This window comes from Panthera leo, chromosome B3 (assembly GCF_018350215.1).
Source record: "Panthera leo isolate Ple1 chromosome B3, P.leo_Ple1_pat1.1, whole genome shotgun sequence".
Taxonomy (NCBI): domain Eukaryota; kingdom Metazoa; phylum Chordata; class Mammalia; order Carnivora; family Felidae; genus Panthera; species Panthera leo.
This window is the reverse complement of record NC_056684.1, coordinates 30025608-30043233: the sequence shown is the minus strand read 5'-3', so window position 1 is coordinate 30043233 and position 17626 is coordinate 30025608. Positions and strand designations below refer to the sequence as shown.

The following is a 17626-nucleotide window of genomic DNA, read 5'->3' as shown; positions in this document are numbered from 1 at the left end:
TGTAATAGATAGAATTGGCAAGACTAATTTAAGGAGTTAGAAGTGAAGGAAGAGGTGTCAAGAATTGAGTTTAGTTATCTAAGTAGATGATGGGGACATTAACTGAAATAGGGTAAAGACAGAGAAAGGAGGTGGCCTGGAGAGTAGAGGAGGGCTGATTAGAGTAGAAAAATTTCTTGCGGTTGAGAAAAGGGGTAGCCGGAGGCTTAGTTTGAATGCACTCAGATTGAGGAGTCTATGAGGTAGCCAAATTAAAAGGGCAGGTGGAGGAGGAACCTACAGTGGACTAAGAAGTATCACACAGGTTGTAGATAATAAAAAGAGCAGTTTGAAACGCATTTCCAGAAGGGGAAGTTCACAGTAGCGTTGCCACATAGATATCAAGTGAAAGATTATATATAGTTCAATGAGAGTATACAAAAATTATGGCTGAAAGACGAACTTTCCAAAATGCTAACTGGCTTAAGGAGTTCAGAAAGCACCCAAATTAATTAATCTTTCAATCTGTTCACTTAAAGAAAAGTTTAGGAGTGGAGCCAATTTTTTTAAGTCATTCATCATGGTAAGCCTCGTTGTGCCTTTTCCATTTAGATTTTCTTTTTTTTTTCCCTCCCACAGATTGATCATACTTACAAGAGCTGCTATGATACATAGGGGAGGTGAAAACTGATGGATGAAAGTTTTGCTATGCACTGAAAGGAAAGCATTGTCTGTGAAGGTCTTTTCTTAAAAATGTCTGCTTGTAACACCTTTACTGAACACGTGTGGAAACCTGGTGAATGCAAGAACTGCTTTAAGCCTAAAAGCTTACACCAGCTCCCCCCAGACCCTGAGAAGGCACCCGCCACCCATGGCAATGTGAAAACTAATGCCAATCACAGTAATAACCACCGCATGAGGAACACTGGGAATTTCCGTCCTCCTGTGGCTAAAAAACCCACTATAGCTGTGAAACCCACTATGATGGTGGCAGATGGGCAGAGTGTATGTGGTGAACTTAGTATCCAAGAACACTGTGAGAACAAACCTGTCATCATAGGGTGGAACCGAAACAGGACGGCCTTGAATCAGAAACCACTTAATAATAATAATGAAGATGATATTGAAGGATTTAGCCACGTTCCTAAGCCCTATGGCAATAATGATAGTGCAAAGAAGATACCAAATAACAATAATGGTCTAACTGATGTGTTAAAAGAGATAGCAGGCTTGGATACCACCCATCAGATGAGAGGAAATGAAACAAACTCCAGAGAAACATTCTTAGGAAGAATAAATGATTGCTATAAAAGATCATTGGAAAGAAAGCTTCCACCAAGTTGCATGATGGGCGGTATAAAGGATACTCAGGGCAAGCATGTTATTCTGAGTGGGAGCACAGAAGTGATCAGTAATGAAGGGGGCCGGTTCTGTTACCCAGAGTTTTCTAGCGGCGAGGAGAGTGAGGAAGATGTACTTTTCAGTAACATGGAGGAGGAGCATGAGAGCTGGGATGAGAGCGACGAAGAGCTGCTGGCCATGGAGATTCGCATGAGAGGGCAGCCCCGCTTTGCTAACTTCAGGGCAAATACTCTGTCTCCTGTTCGATTCTTTGTGGACAAAAAATGGAATACTGTCCCCCTGCGAAATAAGTCTCTGCAGAGAATCTGTGCTGTAGACTATGATGACAGTTATGATGAAATCCTAAATGGTTATGAAGAGAATTCTGTGGTCTCCTGTGGACCAGGAAGCATGCAGAGCATGGTGTCATCTGACTCTACATCACCAGACTCTTCTTTAACAGAAGAGTCACGTTCTGAGACAGCCAGTGGTTTATCCCAGAAGATCTGTAATGGAGGAGTATCTCCTGGTAACCCGGGAAATTCTAAGGACATGAAGGAAAGTGAGCCCAATTATGAAAGTCTCTCTGGTAATAATCAGGAAAAGGACTCCTCACAAGCACCTAAAAGCTCAGTAAAAGTTCCAGAAACACACAAAGCAGTCCTTGCTCTCCGATTAGAAGAGAAGGACGGCAAGATTGCTGTACAGACTGAGAAGCAAGAAAGTAAAGCCTCTACCGATATTGCTGGGCAAGCAGTAACCATTAACCTTGTCCCCGTAGAAGAGCAAGCAAAGCCCTACCGAGTTGTCAATCTGGAACAGCCACTGTGCAAGCCATATACTATCGTGGACGTGTCGGCAGCCATGGCCACTGAGCACCTCGAGGGCCCTATTACCAGCCCCAAGACAAAAATCTCCTCTTCTACTCCAAACTCTCCGATGACATCACCTGCATCGACGTCAGGACAAATAAGTGCCCACTTCCAAAAATCCAGTGCAATACGATACCAGGAAGTATGGACTTCCAGTACCAGTCCACGACAAAAGATACCCAAGGTGGAATTAATTGGTGGTGGAACTGGACCAAATGTCCCTCCAAGGAAAAACTGTCACAAGTCAGCACCTACTTCACCGACAACTACAAACATTTCCTCTAAAACCATCCCTGTTAAGTCACCCAATTTGTCTGAAATAAAATTTAATAGTTATAACAATGCTGGTATGCCACCTTTTCCAATCATCATTCACGACGAGCCAACCTATGCTCGGAGTTCTAAAAATGCCATCAAAGTTCCCATTGTAATCAACCCAAATGCATATGACAATCTAGCCATTTATAAAAGTTTTCTTGGAACAAGTGGAGAACTCTCAGTGAAGGGAAAAACCACAAGTGTAATAAGCCATACTTATGAAGAAATAGAAACTGAAAAACTGTCCGATAACACCACTAGCAAACCTACTGAGTGCCCCCAAGCCAAAGGGCTTTCAAGCAGCACAGAGCGTAAAAGGGGCTCAGTGGCTCAAAAGGTTCAGGAGTTTAACAGCTGTCTGAACAGAGGTCAGTCTTCACCACAGAAAAGTTATAGTTCTGGCCACAGCTCCCCAACAAAGATCCAGAGAACCACTCAAGAACCTGTGGCCCAAATAGAAGGCACTCAGGAGTCTCAGACGGTCAGCAGCAGCAGCAGCAGCAGCACCAGCACCAGAGAGAAAGCAAGCACAGTGCTTTCTCAGATTGTGGCTTCTATCCAACCACCACAGTCTCCTCCAGAAATGCCCCAGTCTGGCCCTAAAGCATGCAGTGTGGAAGAGCTCTATGCAGTCCCTCCAGATGCTGACGCTGCTAAGAGTACACCAGTCCGACCCAAGTCTCTCTTTACGTCTCAGCCCAGTGGGGAGGCTGAAGCCCCTCAGACCACAGAAAGTCCCACTGCCAGAGTACGGAAAGATCCACTCGCAAAGCCAGTCACTGCCCCTCTCTCCAAGTTAGTGGCTAACTCCCAGGGTGAGCCACCCCCTCCCTTCCCCCCACCTCGTTCTACTTCCTCCCCTTACCATGCGGGCAACCTTTTGCAGAGGCATTTCACCAACTGGACCAAGCCAACCAGTCCTACCAGGTCAACGGAAGCTGAATCAGTTTTGCACTCTGAAGGCAGCAGGCGGACAGCTGATGCAAAACCTAAACGCTGGATATCATTTAAAAGCTTCTTCCGCCGCCGGAAAACAGACGAGGAGGATGACAAAGAGAAAGACCGAGAGAAAGGGAAACTGGTGGGCCTGGATGGCACAGTCATCCACATGCTGCCGCCTCCTCCAGTTCAGCGCCATCACTGGTTCACAGAGGCAAAAGGACAGTCCAGTGAGAAGCCAGCCATTGTCTTTATGTACAGGTGTGATCCTGCCCAAAGCCAGCTCGGTGTGGATCAGAAGGCCAGAGCAGACCAGTCAGCACTTGTAGAAAAAGATGGGACAGAGGATGGGTTACTACAGGACTCAGAGAAGAAGAAAAGGAGTCATTCTTCTCCGTCACAGATCCCTAAAAAAATTCTCAGGTACGTAAAATAGAATGGCAGAATATGAGAATTTTTTAACACATTTTTAGATGCTAAGTTTTTTATATCTTTCAGGTTGCATAAGAGCCATTTCTGTCTGGAAGTAGCACTCAGTGGCCATCATCTATCTTTATAACTGCATTCCAAGATTAGAGTATTATTAAAGTGATCTTATTGCACTGAACAAGGTTTATGGCCCTGGATCTTTAGCTAAAGTAGCCTGCTGCATTCTGGTGAGTGCAGAGGGGCTTGAACATAGAAAAGCAAATCCATAACACCCTAATAGCAGTAAATAATATGTTGCTTTGAAATGCTATGATAGTGTGAGGAAGAAACAGGATCAAATGAATAAATGGTGATACTCTTCTTACCCTCACTGTAGATGGAATAAAGCTCTTCAAGCGATTTGTTCTGGCTTTCACCAAGGTGTAGCTCTATATCCTTACTTTGTTTTCAGGGAAAATTTGTTTTTTTAATGCTCTTTCTGTCTTCCTTCCAAGTATTGTGGAAATTTTGGGGTGGGGGTGGAGTTGGGGGCAAGCAGTCTGTAGTTATTTAACATGTAGGTGATATAAGAGAAGATGGTTACTGAGATTGAGACCCAGTAGTAGAATCCATAATGCCAGCTGGGCAAACGGCCCACCCGCCTCAGTTCTCTAGGTATCCATTTTCTTTCCTTCTTTAATAACTCTTTCTTGATCACCTACTCTGTGTAAAGCACATTGTAAATAGTTCTCTTGAATCCATACAACAGCCCTACAAATTGGTTGTATACAGATGAGGAAACTGAAAATCAGAGAAGTTAAGAATTGACCAGATTCACATAGCTCACAACTGCCAGAGTCAGAATTCAAACTTTGGTTTGGCTGACTCTAAAGCTTGCATTCTTCCCACAGTGTTGCACTGTTAATGAACACAAGAGTAAATGAAGTTTTTATATTTTCACTTGTAATCATTCACATAAACATTTATGTTTAGGAAGCCTAAAATTGTTGTTTCTCATTCATATTGTAAGCAAAATTAATGAACTGCCAATAAAAACAAGAACCACTATCCCAAATTTGTAACAAATGGGATGATTTCTTTATATCCCCTGTACTTCTTAATTTATTTATTTTTAAACATTTTATTTATTTATTTATTTATTTATTTATTTATTTATTTATATGAATATAATTTATTGTCAAGTTGGCTTATATACAATACCCAGTGCTCATCCCAACAAGTGCCCTCCTCATGCCCATCACCCATTTTCTCCTCTCCCCCACGCCCCCCCATCCACCCTCAGTTTTTTCTCTGTATTTAAGAGTCTCTTGTGGTTTGCCTCCCTCCCTCTCTGTAGCTTTTTTCCTTCCCTTTCTTCCCCCATGATCTTCTGTTAAGTTTCTCAAGATCCACATATGATTGAAAACATGGTATCTGTCCTTCTCTGACTTATTTCACTCAGCATAATGCCTTCTAGTTCCATCCACATTGCTGCAAATGACATTAAACATTTTATTTTTAAGTAATCTCTACACCCAATATGCAGCTCGAACCCACAACCGCATGATCAAGAGTCACATGCTTTACCGACTAAGCCAGCCAGGCACCCCAGTACTTTTTACTTTTAAACAAAGATATGCCCCGAGTATTCTTTCATCTGATTCTAAGTCTGCCTCCCTGCTGACTTAACAGTAAGCCTTTTCTACCAGGCCTGGCATTTTCTTTGGCAAAGACAGCAAACTCTTATGATAGGGCAGATCCTCTTACCAGCTTTTTTATTAGAAAAGTATAAATAAAAATGAAGTGAGTACTTAATGCCTTCACTTTTTCGAGCAAAATGTTAGCAAGTTTATACGTTTATCTGTATACTCTTTACAAAAATAAGCTTTTTACATAACCCCCAAATAGTTGTCAAAATGCTAGCAAGTTCCTGTTTTCCTTAAGTCCATATAATAACAAAGCAAGCAGAATAGTAGTAATATATTCCTGGAAAGAGTAGTCTTGTCATAGGTAGTTGAAAGTGGATGATAGAATATTGTACTCCAGTAGTAATAAAACACATGTATTGCAGGTTACTGTTTTATTTAGGAAAAAAGCAATTTAAGTAGCACATGGTTGGAGTTACTTATGTCAGATAGTTCTTGCAGATCGATAAATGGCTTCACTCTTCATTAAGTATGGCTGTGGTGTGTTTATCTGCCTCCTGGAAGAGAGAGCCAAGACTGATTTGGCATCTCTTCTGTGAAATGAGATTCTCTGCTTTGGCTCCGTGCCACCGTATGTGGGCTTGAGGGCAGCCCAGGCCCTGTGGCATGGCAGACCCCTTACTGTACAGCTTATATTTTCACAGATGTTGTAATGAGCTGGTCATATTTTCCAAATTTTATCAGTTCTTAGGAAGTAACATCCCTGAATCCAAATGATGCAGTTGGTGTGCCCCATTGGTTTCAAATGTAACCATGCACCACAATAACTTGAGGGCTGTTAAAACAGAGATTGCTAGGCCCCACGCCCACAGTTTCTGATGCAGTAGGTCTGGGGTGGTGTGGGTCCTGATAATTTGCACTTCTCACAAGTTCCCCGGTGGTGGTGGTGGTGCTGCTGCTGCTGCTCCTGCTGCTGCTCCTGGGGCTACACTTTGAGAGCCACTGACCTCACCGCCATCCTAAATCTAAAGATATGTGCTGCAGTCTAAGTAAAGCATGTGTGAGGTATTAAGATTTCCTTAGAGGCACCCTGGAATTTTCACATTTCATAATGGCTCAGATTGAGCAGAAAAAGAGGTTTTAAGTAGTGCTTTTTTTTTAATTGTTTGGAAAGTTTTAAAGATACATCATTTGCTTTTTCAATAATTACTTAATTGGATACACCATTGGTATTTACTTAAAGCAACTTTGAAAGGGAAAAACATTACTGTCAAATGTCAGCATTTGTGTTTCCATCCTGATGGTGGTGGTAATCATTAAATTACCATCCCGCTGTTGGAAGAAATGAAAATTCAAGTTTTTCTATAAGTAATGAAGATACCAAATCCAAACTGTAAGAAATGAAAAATACTTGACTTCAGGCCAAACCCTAAAAGATAAGGGACTTTGTAGAGCCTTTTATTATGGGATTGTTACTAAATTTATTTATTTGACTGTTCAGGTGACGTAAATTGAGTATCTTCAGTATGCTGTATATGTGCCATAGGGACAAACAGGGAAAAGATGATCACACTGCTGAAATAACAGGCTTGGGTTTGATTTCACTTTAGCTATTTGTCTGGTTCTTCAGTGTACAGTGACTATAATGATACCTATCACACACAGTTAATTTGAGGATATAATAGGAAAACACATAAAAGATTTTGCACAGGGTCTGACACACATTGGGCGCTTTAAGATGTTAGTAGCCCCTCTGCCTTCGATATAATAAATGCTAAAACAATGTATGTGTGTAGCGACACAGAAGCATAAAAGACAGTGATTAGATCAGCTTAGAAGAGACTTCTCTCAGAAAGGAAATACACACCAGGTCTTAAAAGACAGATAGGATTTTTCCCACTGCTTAGGAAAGACATTGTAGGCAAAAGGAACAATATATGCAGAGCCGCAGAGGAGATGATGATGGCAAGCAGAATCAAGACAGGTGGCTGGGGCGTCTGGATGGCCCAGTCGGTTAAGCATCCGACTTCAGCTCAGGTCATGATCTCATGGTTCTTGCATTCGAGCCCTGCATCAGGCTCTGTACTGACAGCCCAGAGCCTGGAGGCTGCTTCAGATTCTGTGTCTCCCTCTCTCACTGCCCCTCCCCCACTCGTGCTCTGTCTCTCTCTTTCAAAAATAAATAAACATTTAAAAAGTTTAAAAAAAAAAAAAAGACAGGTGGCTGGAAAAGGATGATGAAGAGACCAGTGGTTCTTCAAATGTGGTCAAAGCAAGGTCAAATAGCGATCACGCACAAGTCACCACTTTCATAAGACATTATTCTTTTCACTACGTTGACATTTGCACTGGTGGCACAAAAACAATAGTATGTAAAACTACTTACACCTTAACAGAAATCAAAGCCATCGCATAATATTGTCCAAATAGTTAAAAAAAAAAAAAAAAGTTTCACTTAAACATGTCCTTGATGAAGTAGTTTTATTAAATCTCAGCCCTTGAGGCTATGTCTGTTAAATGGGAAGTATACATGAAGTGCTTCTGTTGCACACCAAAGTATGATGGCTACCTCAAGGAAGAACACTTGGGAAATAGTTTGAGTTTCAAGATTTGGGTTACAAAGCTGAACTACCCCCCCCCCCCACCCCATTTTCATGGACTGCCTTGAAAGAACAAGTGGCTGATCCCCTGTGGCTGGCTATTCAGACTTGAGTGTTTGGCAGATATTTTCTCAAGAATGAGCATAGCCTATTACTTAAAGGAAAACAATGGACAGTATTTGTTGTCAATGATAAAATTCAGGCTTTCAAATAAAAGTAAGAATTTTTGAAAACTTGTATCTGCCACCATGACCTTGACAGCTTCCTGATACTTAGAGATTTTTCTGATGAGATTGGTGGTGGTGGTGGTATTTTTAATATCATATGATGAAATGTGCCAAAATTTGGAAGATCTGCATAACCCAGTGAACTGGCAATTTCCAAATGACCTAATGCATGATATTACAAAATTACGCATATGTTGAAACTGCAAATTAGACCAATAGATTTTTATGTAACTGAGTCCAAAAGGTTTATTATTAATGGTTTCAGATTTCACATTGCAAGTAACCTTTAAGGGACTTCTACTTACCAAGTTCTGGTATAGTACCAAGAAGAATATTCATAATTATCTAAAAGTCTACTGATACACTCCTCCCTTTCCCACCCATATATCTGGATGAGATCAAATTTTTTTCATTACAGTTGACTCTTGAATAACACAGGTTTGAACTGCACAGGTCTACTTATGTGTGGATTTTTCTTAAATAACATACAGTACTGTAAATGTATTTTCTCTTATGATTTTAATACCATTTTCTTTTCTCTAGCTTACTTTAAGAACACATTATATAATAATATATGACATACAAAATATGTGTTAATTGACTATGTTAAGAGTAAGGCTTCTGCTCAATAGTAGGCTATTAGTAGTAAGTTTTGGGGGAGTCAAAAGTTATACGCAGATTTTTGACTGTACAAGGGACAGTGCCCCTAACCCCCACATTGTTCAAGGGTTTTAAAGGGTTTTTTAAATTTTTTTAAATTATTTTTAAAGGGTTTATTATTTTAAATGAACTAGTAACTATTTTTAAATTTTCTCAATTTTAATTTCTCATATAATATCAATAGCTACAATTCACATAAGCAAGAGCCCTTGCACTTCTCAATAATTTTTAAGTGTAAAGGAATCCCAAGAACAAAAAACTGGAGAAGTGCTGAGACAAACTGTGAAGAGGCTTGCATGATATGTTGAAATATTTGGCCCTTATCTTGTAGATTTTGTAGCAGAAACAGGTTTTATGGGGGGAAGTATGTGACTTTTTTATTTTTTTATTTTTTATTCTTTTAAAGATTTATTTTTTAAGTAACCTCTACATCCAGTGTGGGGCTTGAATTTACAACCCTGAGATCAAGAGTCACATGTTCCACCGACTGAGCCAGCCAGGTGCCCCAATATTTTTTAATTTTAATAAAATTTTTTTCTGGCAGTGGCATTGAAAATGGACTGGAAAATGGAAATACTGATGACAGGGATACTAGTCAAATTTGGGCTCCTGTGGAATATATCCACAGGCATCATTTCTATCTGGCTAAGTCTGGATCATGAGGAGTTAATTTAATGGTTATTCTAGTCTGTGATTGGGTGGGAATTCCTCCACTATCATTTTTACGCACACTAGCCTACCTGCCATCTCTGCAGCTCTTTGGGTGTCCATAGCATGAGGAGTAATACTACATAGGAAGAAAAATGTAAGCACTGGAGTCAGATTCAGATTTGAATTCTATGTATACCACTGGTAGGTGTGTGACTTTTGACTTAACCTCTCTAAGCTAAGGCTTTCCAACCTGTACAGTAGTGATACTAATACCTACCTAACAGAGCTATTATGAGGACTAAATTGATACCTATAAAGCATCTAGCACAGTATCTAGGAATAGGGTTGGCCTCTTTACAAAATCTGTTTAGGGCACCATAATTTAAGATGATCCTTGCTGAATGTCTTGCCTCTGCAGTCTGTTTTTAGAACAGCCAAGTGTTCTTTCTTAAACATAAATCCAGTCATAAGCCCAAACTGCAGAAAGCCCTGTATATGTGACTGTCTACTTGTTTAATTTTACTTACTCTCTTGCTCATGAACCCCAGTTATTCTGGCTTCCTTTCTTTCTGAGGGCCTTGTTGATAATGTTGACCGTGAATACTACAGGATTACCTTTTAAGGGATACCATCTTAAAATGGGTCCTTTTATTTATTTCCATTTTATTTTAAAGTTTTTGTGAAAGAAAATTTTAAACATATACAAAAGTAGATAAATTAGTAAAATGAACTACCATTTACCCCAAACCCACATTTCCAACAGTTACCAATTTATGGCCAATCTTGTTTCATCTATAACCTTTTCTTCTTCCCCACATTATTTTGAAGCAAATCCCAGACATTGCATTTGTAAATGTTTCAGTATGTATCACTAAAAGTTAAAATCCTTTCCTTTCTTTCCTTCCTTCCTTCCTTCCTTCCTTCCTTCCTTCCTTCCTTCCTTTGCTTTCTTCTTTCCTTTTCCATCCTGACCATATACCAGAAAGGATTCTGTAAACTTTAATGGCTAACTCCTGGCTAAATAGCATCTGGTATCCAGATTTTAAATACTGGGTATATTCTGATAACTCCATCCCTGACCTACCCCATGATTCACATGCTTATCCACTTGATATCTCCACTTGAACATCAAATGGACCTCTCAAATGAGGCATGTCCAAAACAGAATTCTTGATTTTTCCCTCCAAATCTATTCCATCCCAAGTCTTCCCTTCTTGGTAAATGATCCCACCATCCATCCAATTGCTTATTCCAAAAAGTAGGGGTCATCCTTGATCCTTCTCTTCCCCACACCCCCTACATAGAAAATATCGGCAAGTCTTGTTAACTCATCCTCTAGAATAATACATCCCAAATCTGTTTACTTCTTTCCATCTCTGCTTCTACCACTGTGGTCCAAACCACCATCATCTCACCTGATTTACTAAAGTATTTTCCTAATTGATTTCCCTGCTTTAATCTCTTGCCTCTTCTAATCTAGTCTCTCTAGGATAGCTAAGTTGCCAAGTACTCTTTTTCAAATCAAATCGCATAGTGTCAACACAGTGAAGAAAGTCCCTACATAATATGACCTCTGCCTACTGTCTACCTATTTAACCTATCTCCTATTCATCCCCTTGTTCACAAACTTCTCACAATAGTTTTCTTTCTGTTCTTCATATGTGCCAAACATAACCCCTTTTTTAATCAGCTACTCACTCTCTTTGGCATGCTTTCTTCAGATTTTTGTATGGCAAGCTCCTTGTCATTCAGCTCTCAATTTAAGTGTCACTTCCCCTACCTTCAGTCACTCCCCATTACATCATCCTTTTTTATTTTTGATTTATTCACGTGTTTATCACTTTTTCCCCCCCACTATTCTGTCTTCATTTTACTCCTCCCTTCTGGATTCAGTTTCCGTTTAGTAGTCTTTTCAGTAAGCTGTGTGGTAAATTCTAAAATCATCTTGATTTCATAATTGGTAGGCAGTATCTTTTGCCAATCACATGTCCTTAAAAAATTTGTTGAAAAACATTTTTTCTAATCAGTTACAAAAACTTAGTGCCTAAGAAAATAACTGTAATTCACCCAAAATAACTTTAATACTTCCAGACAAAGTTAAGGATCTCATTTGCCCACTGAAGGGCCTCTTTTGGCTAACCTTTCCAGCTTCACCAGCCCTGAACATCCTGTTCCTAATTAGCAAAGCCCCCCAGTGTATCATGTAAGTCTGGTTTCTCTGAGACTTCCAGAAACATCTCAGGAATTCACCTGTGCCTCACACTGCTGGGATTCTGTCCAAACCTCTGCCAACTTCTGTTTTGGACAGGGAGATAAGGTTTGGCACACCTTTGCTGCCTTAGGAATGCCATTCATCTGTATAAGCCTTCCTCTATCCTTCCAAGATCTTTTTTTATCTTCTTAGAGCCCATAGAACTAAGCTATATTCCTTAGTAATCCAGGAGTCGATTCTAGGAACCTTCTAATCCACTCCAGGGTTCAAGGATATATAGAAGAAGTTGGAGAACTATGGCCTATAGGCCAAATCCAACCTGTCACCCCTTTCTGTAAATCAAGTTTTATTGGAAAACAGCCACACTCATCCATTTGCATGTTGTCTATGGCTACTTTTGCACTATAACAGCAGCCTTAGGTGCAACAGACACCATGTGGCCTGTAAAGCCTAAACTATTTACTATCTGACTCTTCACAGAAAAAGTTGACTGAGCCTCTGAACTAAGCTATAATAAATACCTGAATTGTCTGTGGTTGTCAGGCATACTAGTGGCTTATGTCCATTCTAGCCAAACACTATACAGGTTTGCTACTCACTAAAGTACCCAAAGTCTAGACCTCTTTATAGACATATGTGTATGCATATATAGTATGGAAAAAGAAAGTCTGAGCACTTTTCAGATTGTGGTAGAATGTAACGTCCTTCTCTTTCTGTAAAGTTAGAAGCTTAAGGTTTTTTTTAAATGCTTATGCTCCAGTTATATCTTAATTTGCATTATCTCTATTCTTTGCTAAGAGAACCCTATCAAAGTCATCTTTTCATGCTTAGGACCAGAATGGCCTCTGAAAATCAAATTCCTGTTTCTCATAAAGAAAAAAAAAAAATTGGAGAGAGAAGCTGAAAATAGCTGCTTGCTCTCCTGATCATATATTCTTTGCTCTAAAGAAACTTCTGGACTACAAGCATTTATAAAGATCACATCTACATTTGCTGACATACGGTTCTTAAAGTTAGATGAGTTCATAAAGTCCTTACTATTGAACTTTTAAGTAATCCTTTTAGAGAAAACTGATCTCTCACTTTATCCTAATCACAGAATGATGCAGAATAGTTGTGTTTATGTGCACCATGATAGGGTGGTTTTCAGACAGCTTTACATTCCTTTCCTTCTGGAAGGTGATAAAACTCCAGAGAAGTAAGCTGCCTTGCTTAGAGTTTCATAATGAATATATTCCCAAGTAAAGAATCCAGCTGAGACTTCCCTCACTTACTGGGTCAGCTTTGTTTCCTTGTTCGCCTAATGAATCCAAAGTTACATACCAATATCTTATTATATAATTTTTTTGTTTTATTTTTTGTTTTTTTTTTTCTGATATAATTTATTTCAAGTTGGCTAACATACAGTGTATACAATGTGCTCTTGGTTTTGGGGATAGATTCCTGTGATTCATCCATCGCTTACATACAACACCCAGTGCTCATCCCAACAAGTGCCCTTCTCAATGCCCATCACCCATTTTCCCCTCTCCCCCGCCCCCTCATCAACCCTCAGTTTGTTCTCTGTGTGTAAGAGTCTCTTATGGTTTGCCTCCCTCTCTGTTTGAAACTATTTTTTCCCCTTCCCTTCCTCCATGGTCTTCTGTTAAGTTTCTCAAGTGCCACATATGAGTGAAAACATGATATCTGTCTTTCTCTAACTTATTTCACTTAGCATAATACCCTCCAGTTCAATCCACATTGCTGCAGATGGCATGATTTTATTCTTTTTCATTGCCAAGTAGTATTCCATTGTATATATAAACCACATGTACTATATAATTCTTTTTTTTTAACTTTAAACAAATTTTTATTACACAAAGGTTGTCACATAATTGGACATTTCTCTACTTTGTACACAATTAGTCTTACTCTCCACAGAAAGGCTCCTTCTTTTCATCTGGTAATGGCAAACACTAAAATCCTGATTTTAACAGAATAGTAGTAAAAATGCCTCAGTGATTTAAGTTGAAAGCAGTACATTGGTACATGGCTCTTGCATTCAGTTATCAGGAATGTACAAATGTCTTTTCAAAAATACAAAATAAATTATCTGTAGGCATGGACAATGACAGCAGTAAACTATTATATGTTGTCAACTGAAACCAGTAATTGATGGTTATAGTGATTTTCTTAGCCATCAGCCAGCCTTTTCTTCAGTCGTTTCCTTCAGCTGACTTCTCTGAAGTTATTGTTGAGGAGCACTGCCTTGAGCTTTCTCTCACAGTTCATTAATAATGGTAAAGCACTATTCTAGGAATTAGAATATGCCATCTCCCATACCACCTCCCATTCCACCTATTCCGCCCATTCCAGGGTCCTTCTCTTCCTTAGGAATTTTGGTGACTACAACTTCTGTTGTAGTTAACAGAGGCCACTCCAGCAGCATCCAATAAAGCAGTTCTTACAATCTTAGTTGGATCAATGATTCCCTTTTCTACCGTGTTCACAAAATCTCCAAGCATAGCATTATAACCAACTTCTGAGGAACTCTGCATAATTTTCTCAACTATCAATGATCCTTCAACACCTGCATTCTTAGCAATGGTCATTGCAGGAATTTTGAGGGTTCTCTTAATGATTTCTATACCAATTTTTTGATTCATTAGCTGGTGTTATTGAATCCAAGGCTGGAATGCACCAAAGCAGGGCACAAGCCCCTCCCAGAACAATGCCTTCTTCAACAGCAGCTCTGGTAGCATTGAGGGTATCTGTAACTTTGTCTTTCTTTTCATTCACTTCAACATCACTTGTGCCACCAACCTTCAGCACAGCTACTCCCTCTGAGAGTTTTGCCAGATGTTCATTCAGCCTTTCCTTTTTATATTCACTAGTTGTGATATCTATTCAGTGATTTCTTGGATACAGTTTGAGCCTTGTCACCTTTTCCTTTTAAGAGCATGGCATCATCTTTGGTCACAATGACCTCTCCAACTTTTCCTAAGTCATGAGGCTGAACATCTTCAAGATTTAGAGTCAACCCTTCTCCAAACACAGCACCACCAGTAGCAATAGCCATATCTTTAAGCTGATTCTTTCTATTGTCACCAAAACCTGGAACTTTGACAGCTACAACCTGAAGACCAACTTTTAACCTATTCAAAACAAGTGTACTTAATGCTTCTCCATCAGCATCTTCAGCAATTATGAAGGGCTTATGGTGAACATTGGCAATTTCAAGAGCAGGTACAATGGATGGACACTAGAAATTTTCTTTTCACTCAACAGAACACACACATCTTGGAATTCACATTCCTGCCCTTTTGATGTATTAGTAAAGTATGGAGAAATATAACCTTGATCAAACTTCATGCCTTCAATAATTTCTAATTCATCATTTAGTGTTTTTCCATCCTTTACTGTGATGACACCCTGTCTTCCAACCTTTTTCATTGCATCAGAAATGATGTTGCCAATTTCTTTGTCTCCATCGGCAGAAATGGTAGCAACCTGAGCAATTTCTTCAGGGGTTGTCACAGGTTTAGACTGCTTCTTAAGTTCAGCAATTACAGCATCAACAGCTAACATCACACCTCTCCTGATTTCCACTGGATTAGCACCTTTGCTAATCTTCTCAAAGCTTTCCTTGGCAATAGAGCATGCCAGGACAGTAGCAGTAGTGGTGCCATCTTCAGCCTCTTCATTTGTGTTATTGGCAATGTCTTGAACAAGTTTAGCACCAATATTTTCATATTTATCTTTTAAGTCAATTGGCTTTGCAACAGTCACACCATCTGTTGTTACTTTGGGACTGCCCCAACTCTTTTCAGTAATCACTGTTCTTCCCTTTGGCCCCATAGTAACAGCTACAGCATCAGCTAAAAGGTCTACACCTTGAAGCGTTAAGGCTCAGGCATCTGCACCAAATTTTACATCTTTGGTATAAGCCTGAGTGAGATGAGGAGCCAGTGCCCTGGACACTGGTCTAATTTGGCAAAGGACTGTGGGTAATCAAAGCATTTCTGCGGGGCAGCGGCAGGGCGCTGAGGCAGGCCATCGGAGGCAAGGAAGGGGCACTATATAATTCTTAAAACACTTTCACTCACATTATCTCATTTGTCCCAACATCTATGACAGTGCATCTTCTTCCTATTTTATAAGACAGAGAAACAGGCTCAGTGACATTCCCAGGGCCACTCTGCAAGCAGGTAGCAGAGCCAGACTCTGACTTTAGAGGTGTTTGACCCCTAGGTGATTTTTGTTGCACTCTTGGTGGTGGTTGTTGAGTCTGTTGGTGTCTGCCATGTCTTTTATAAAGCCAGCCTGAGTGCAAGAAGGTAAGTCTGTGACCAGTAAGGGATGTGTACTGATTCACTGAGCTGTCAAGCAGTCTGAAAGTACTCAACATTGGCACAGTTGAACATAGTTGTTCACTCTCTTAAAAGCACTTTATTTGAATTTCCTAATTAATACACACTCCTATAAATGTCACCACAGTCATTTTTTAGATGAATAATGGGAGACAGGGACCGAGAAGCAGTGGTACAGAGCTGAAATGAAATTTGAGTTTCTAATTTCCAGGCCTGTATTCAGACCTCTAAGCCACAGTTTGAGCCAGTGATTATTTAACATAACTGTAGTAGGTATTGATTAGAGTCCTCAGGTAATAATATTTAAAGGTTTAATTCCAGGACAAGCAGTTTGTCCTCATATGGTGCTTCTATAATGGTGATTTGTTAATAGCAGGGAGAAAGGCTTGCCTGAAAAAAACAACACAATGACAGCAGTGCACGCTGATAGCTCCCACCCCCACTCCTAGTTCTTATGTGGGGATATAGACCTAGGAATCAGTCGTTGGCCTTTCTGTGCTGCTGGCACATGGATGTAGCTCCACTCTGCATCAGGGAGATGTCCTGTTCCACACTAGAACCTGTAGAGGATCCTAGTAATACTCTTCTCCAGTGCCTTGCTGTCCAGATCCCACGTGATTTGACTTATTCAGCACCTGTTTACTGAGTGTTTGCTATAATCTCAGTCCCTTTATATTAATCTGCTCAGGCTACCTTAAAATACCACAGACTGGCCAGCTTACTTACAAGTATACAATCTTATCTGACAGGGCCCTACCCTTATCACCTCATTTAATCTAATTATTTCCTTAGAGGCCCCATCTCCAATATAGTCACACTGGGGTTTAGGGGCTTCAACATATGAATTTGGGGGGGAACACAAACGTTCATCCAGAACACCTGTTATGGGTGTTCAGAGAAGGAAGAGTCCCTGCAGACACAAAGATGTTGTGAGCAGTGTGAGACCTGAGTAGTCTTTAGTGACTGGCTGGGTTTGAAATATATGGAAAGAAAAAGGGAGGGAACTCTAGGAAGGGAAAGTAGGTTCAGCAAAGATGGAGAATGTGGTATCCAAGGGACAAGGAATTATGATGTAGAAATACTTTGGTTTGTGTGAAGCTGAAGGATTGTGTATTAGAAAATTTGAAATAAAGAGGCTCTTAAATACTGAAAACAAACTGAGGGTTGATGGGGGGTGGGGGACAAGAGAAAGTGGGTGATGGGCATTAAGGAGGACACCTGTTGAGATGAGCACTGGGTATTTGTATGGAAACAAATTTGACTATAAATTATATCTAATATAAAAATTTTTTTTAAAAAAAGAAAATTTGAAATAAGGATGGAAACATACATTGCAGCCTCATTGTGAAAGGCCTTGAAGGCCTGCAGGTAGTCCAGACATGACCCTGATGGGTCACAAGGATGTAGAACAGAGGATCAGTGGA

General features: G+C 40.0%; 1 protein-coding gene and 1 pseudogene across 16 annotated transcripts in view; one reads left to right on the top strand and one right to left on the bottom strand.

Annotated features, from left to right (window-relative positions):
- Positions 1 to 17626, top strand: part of PEAK1 (pseudopodium enriched atypical kinase 1) — a 370979-nt gene that overhangs the window by 295802 nt on the left and 57551 nt on the right. For all 16 annotated transcript variants that reach the window (XR_006203423.1, XR_006203424.1, XR_006203422.1 and 13 more), the window contains one exon: positions 619 to 3872. Coding sequence is in view for 13 of the 16 variants with exons in the window: in XM_042941327.1 (XP_042797261.1) it covers positions 733 to 3872 (3140 nt within the window). In the remaining 3 variants the exon portion in view is untranslated. The remainder of the gene's footprint in view (positions 1 to 618; positions 3873 to 17626) is intronic.
- Positions 14153 to 15852, bottom strand: LOC122221758 (annotated as a pseudogene).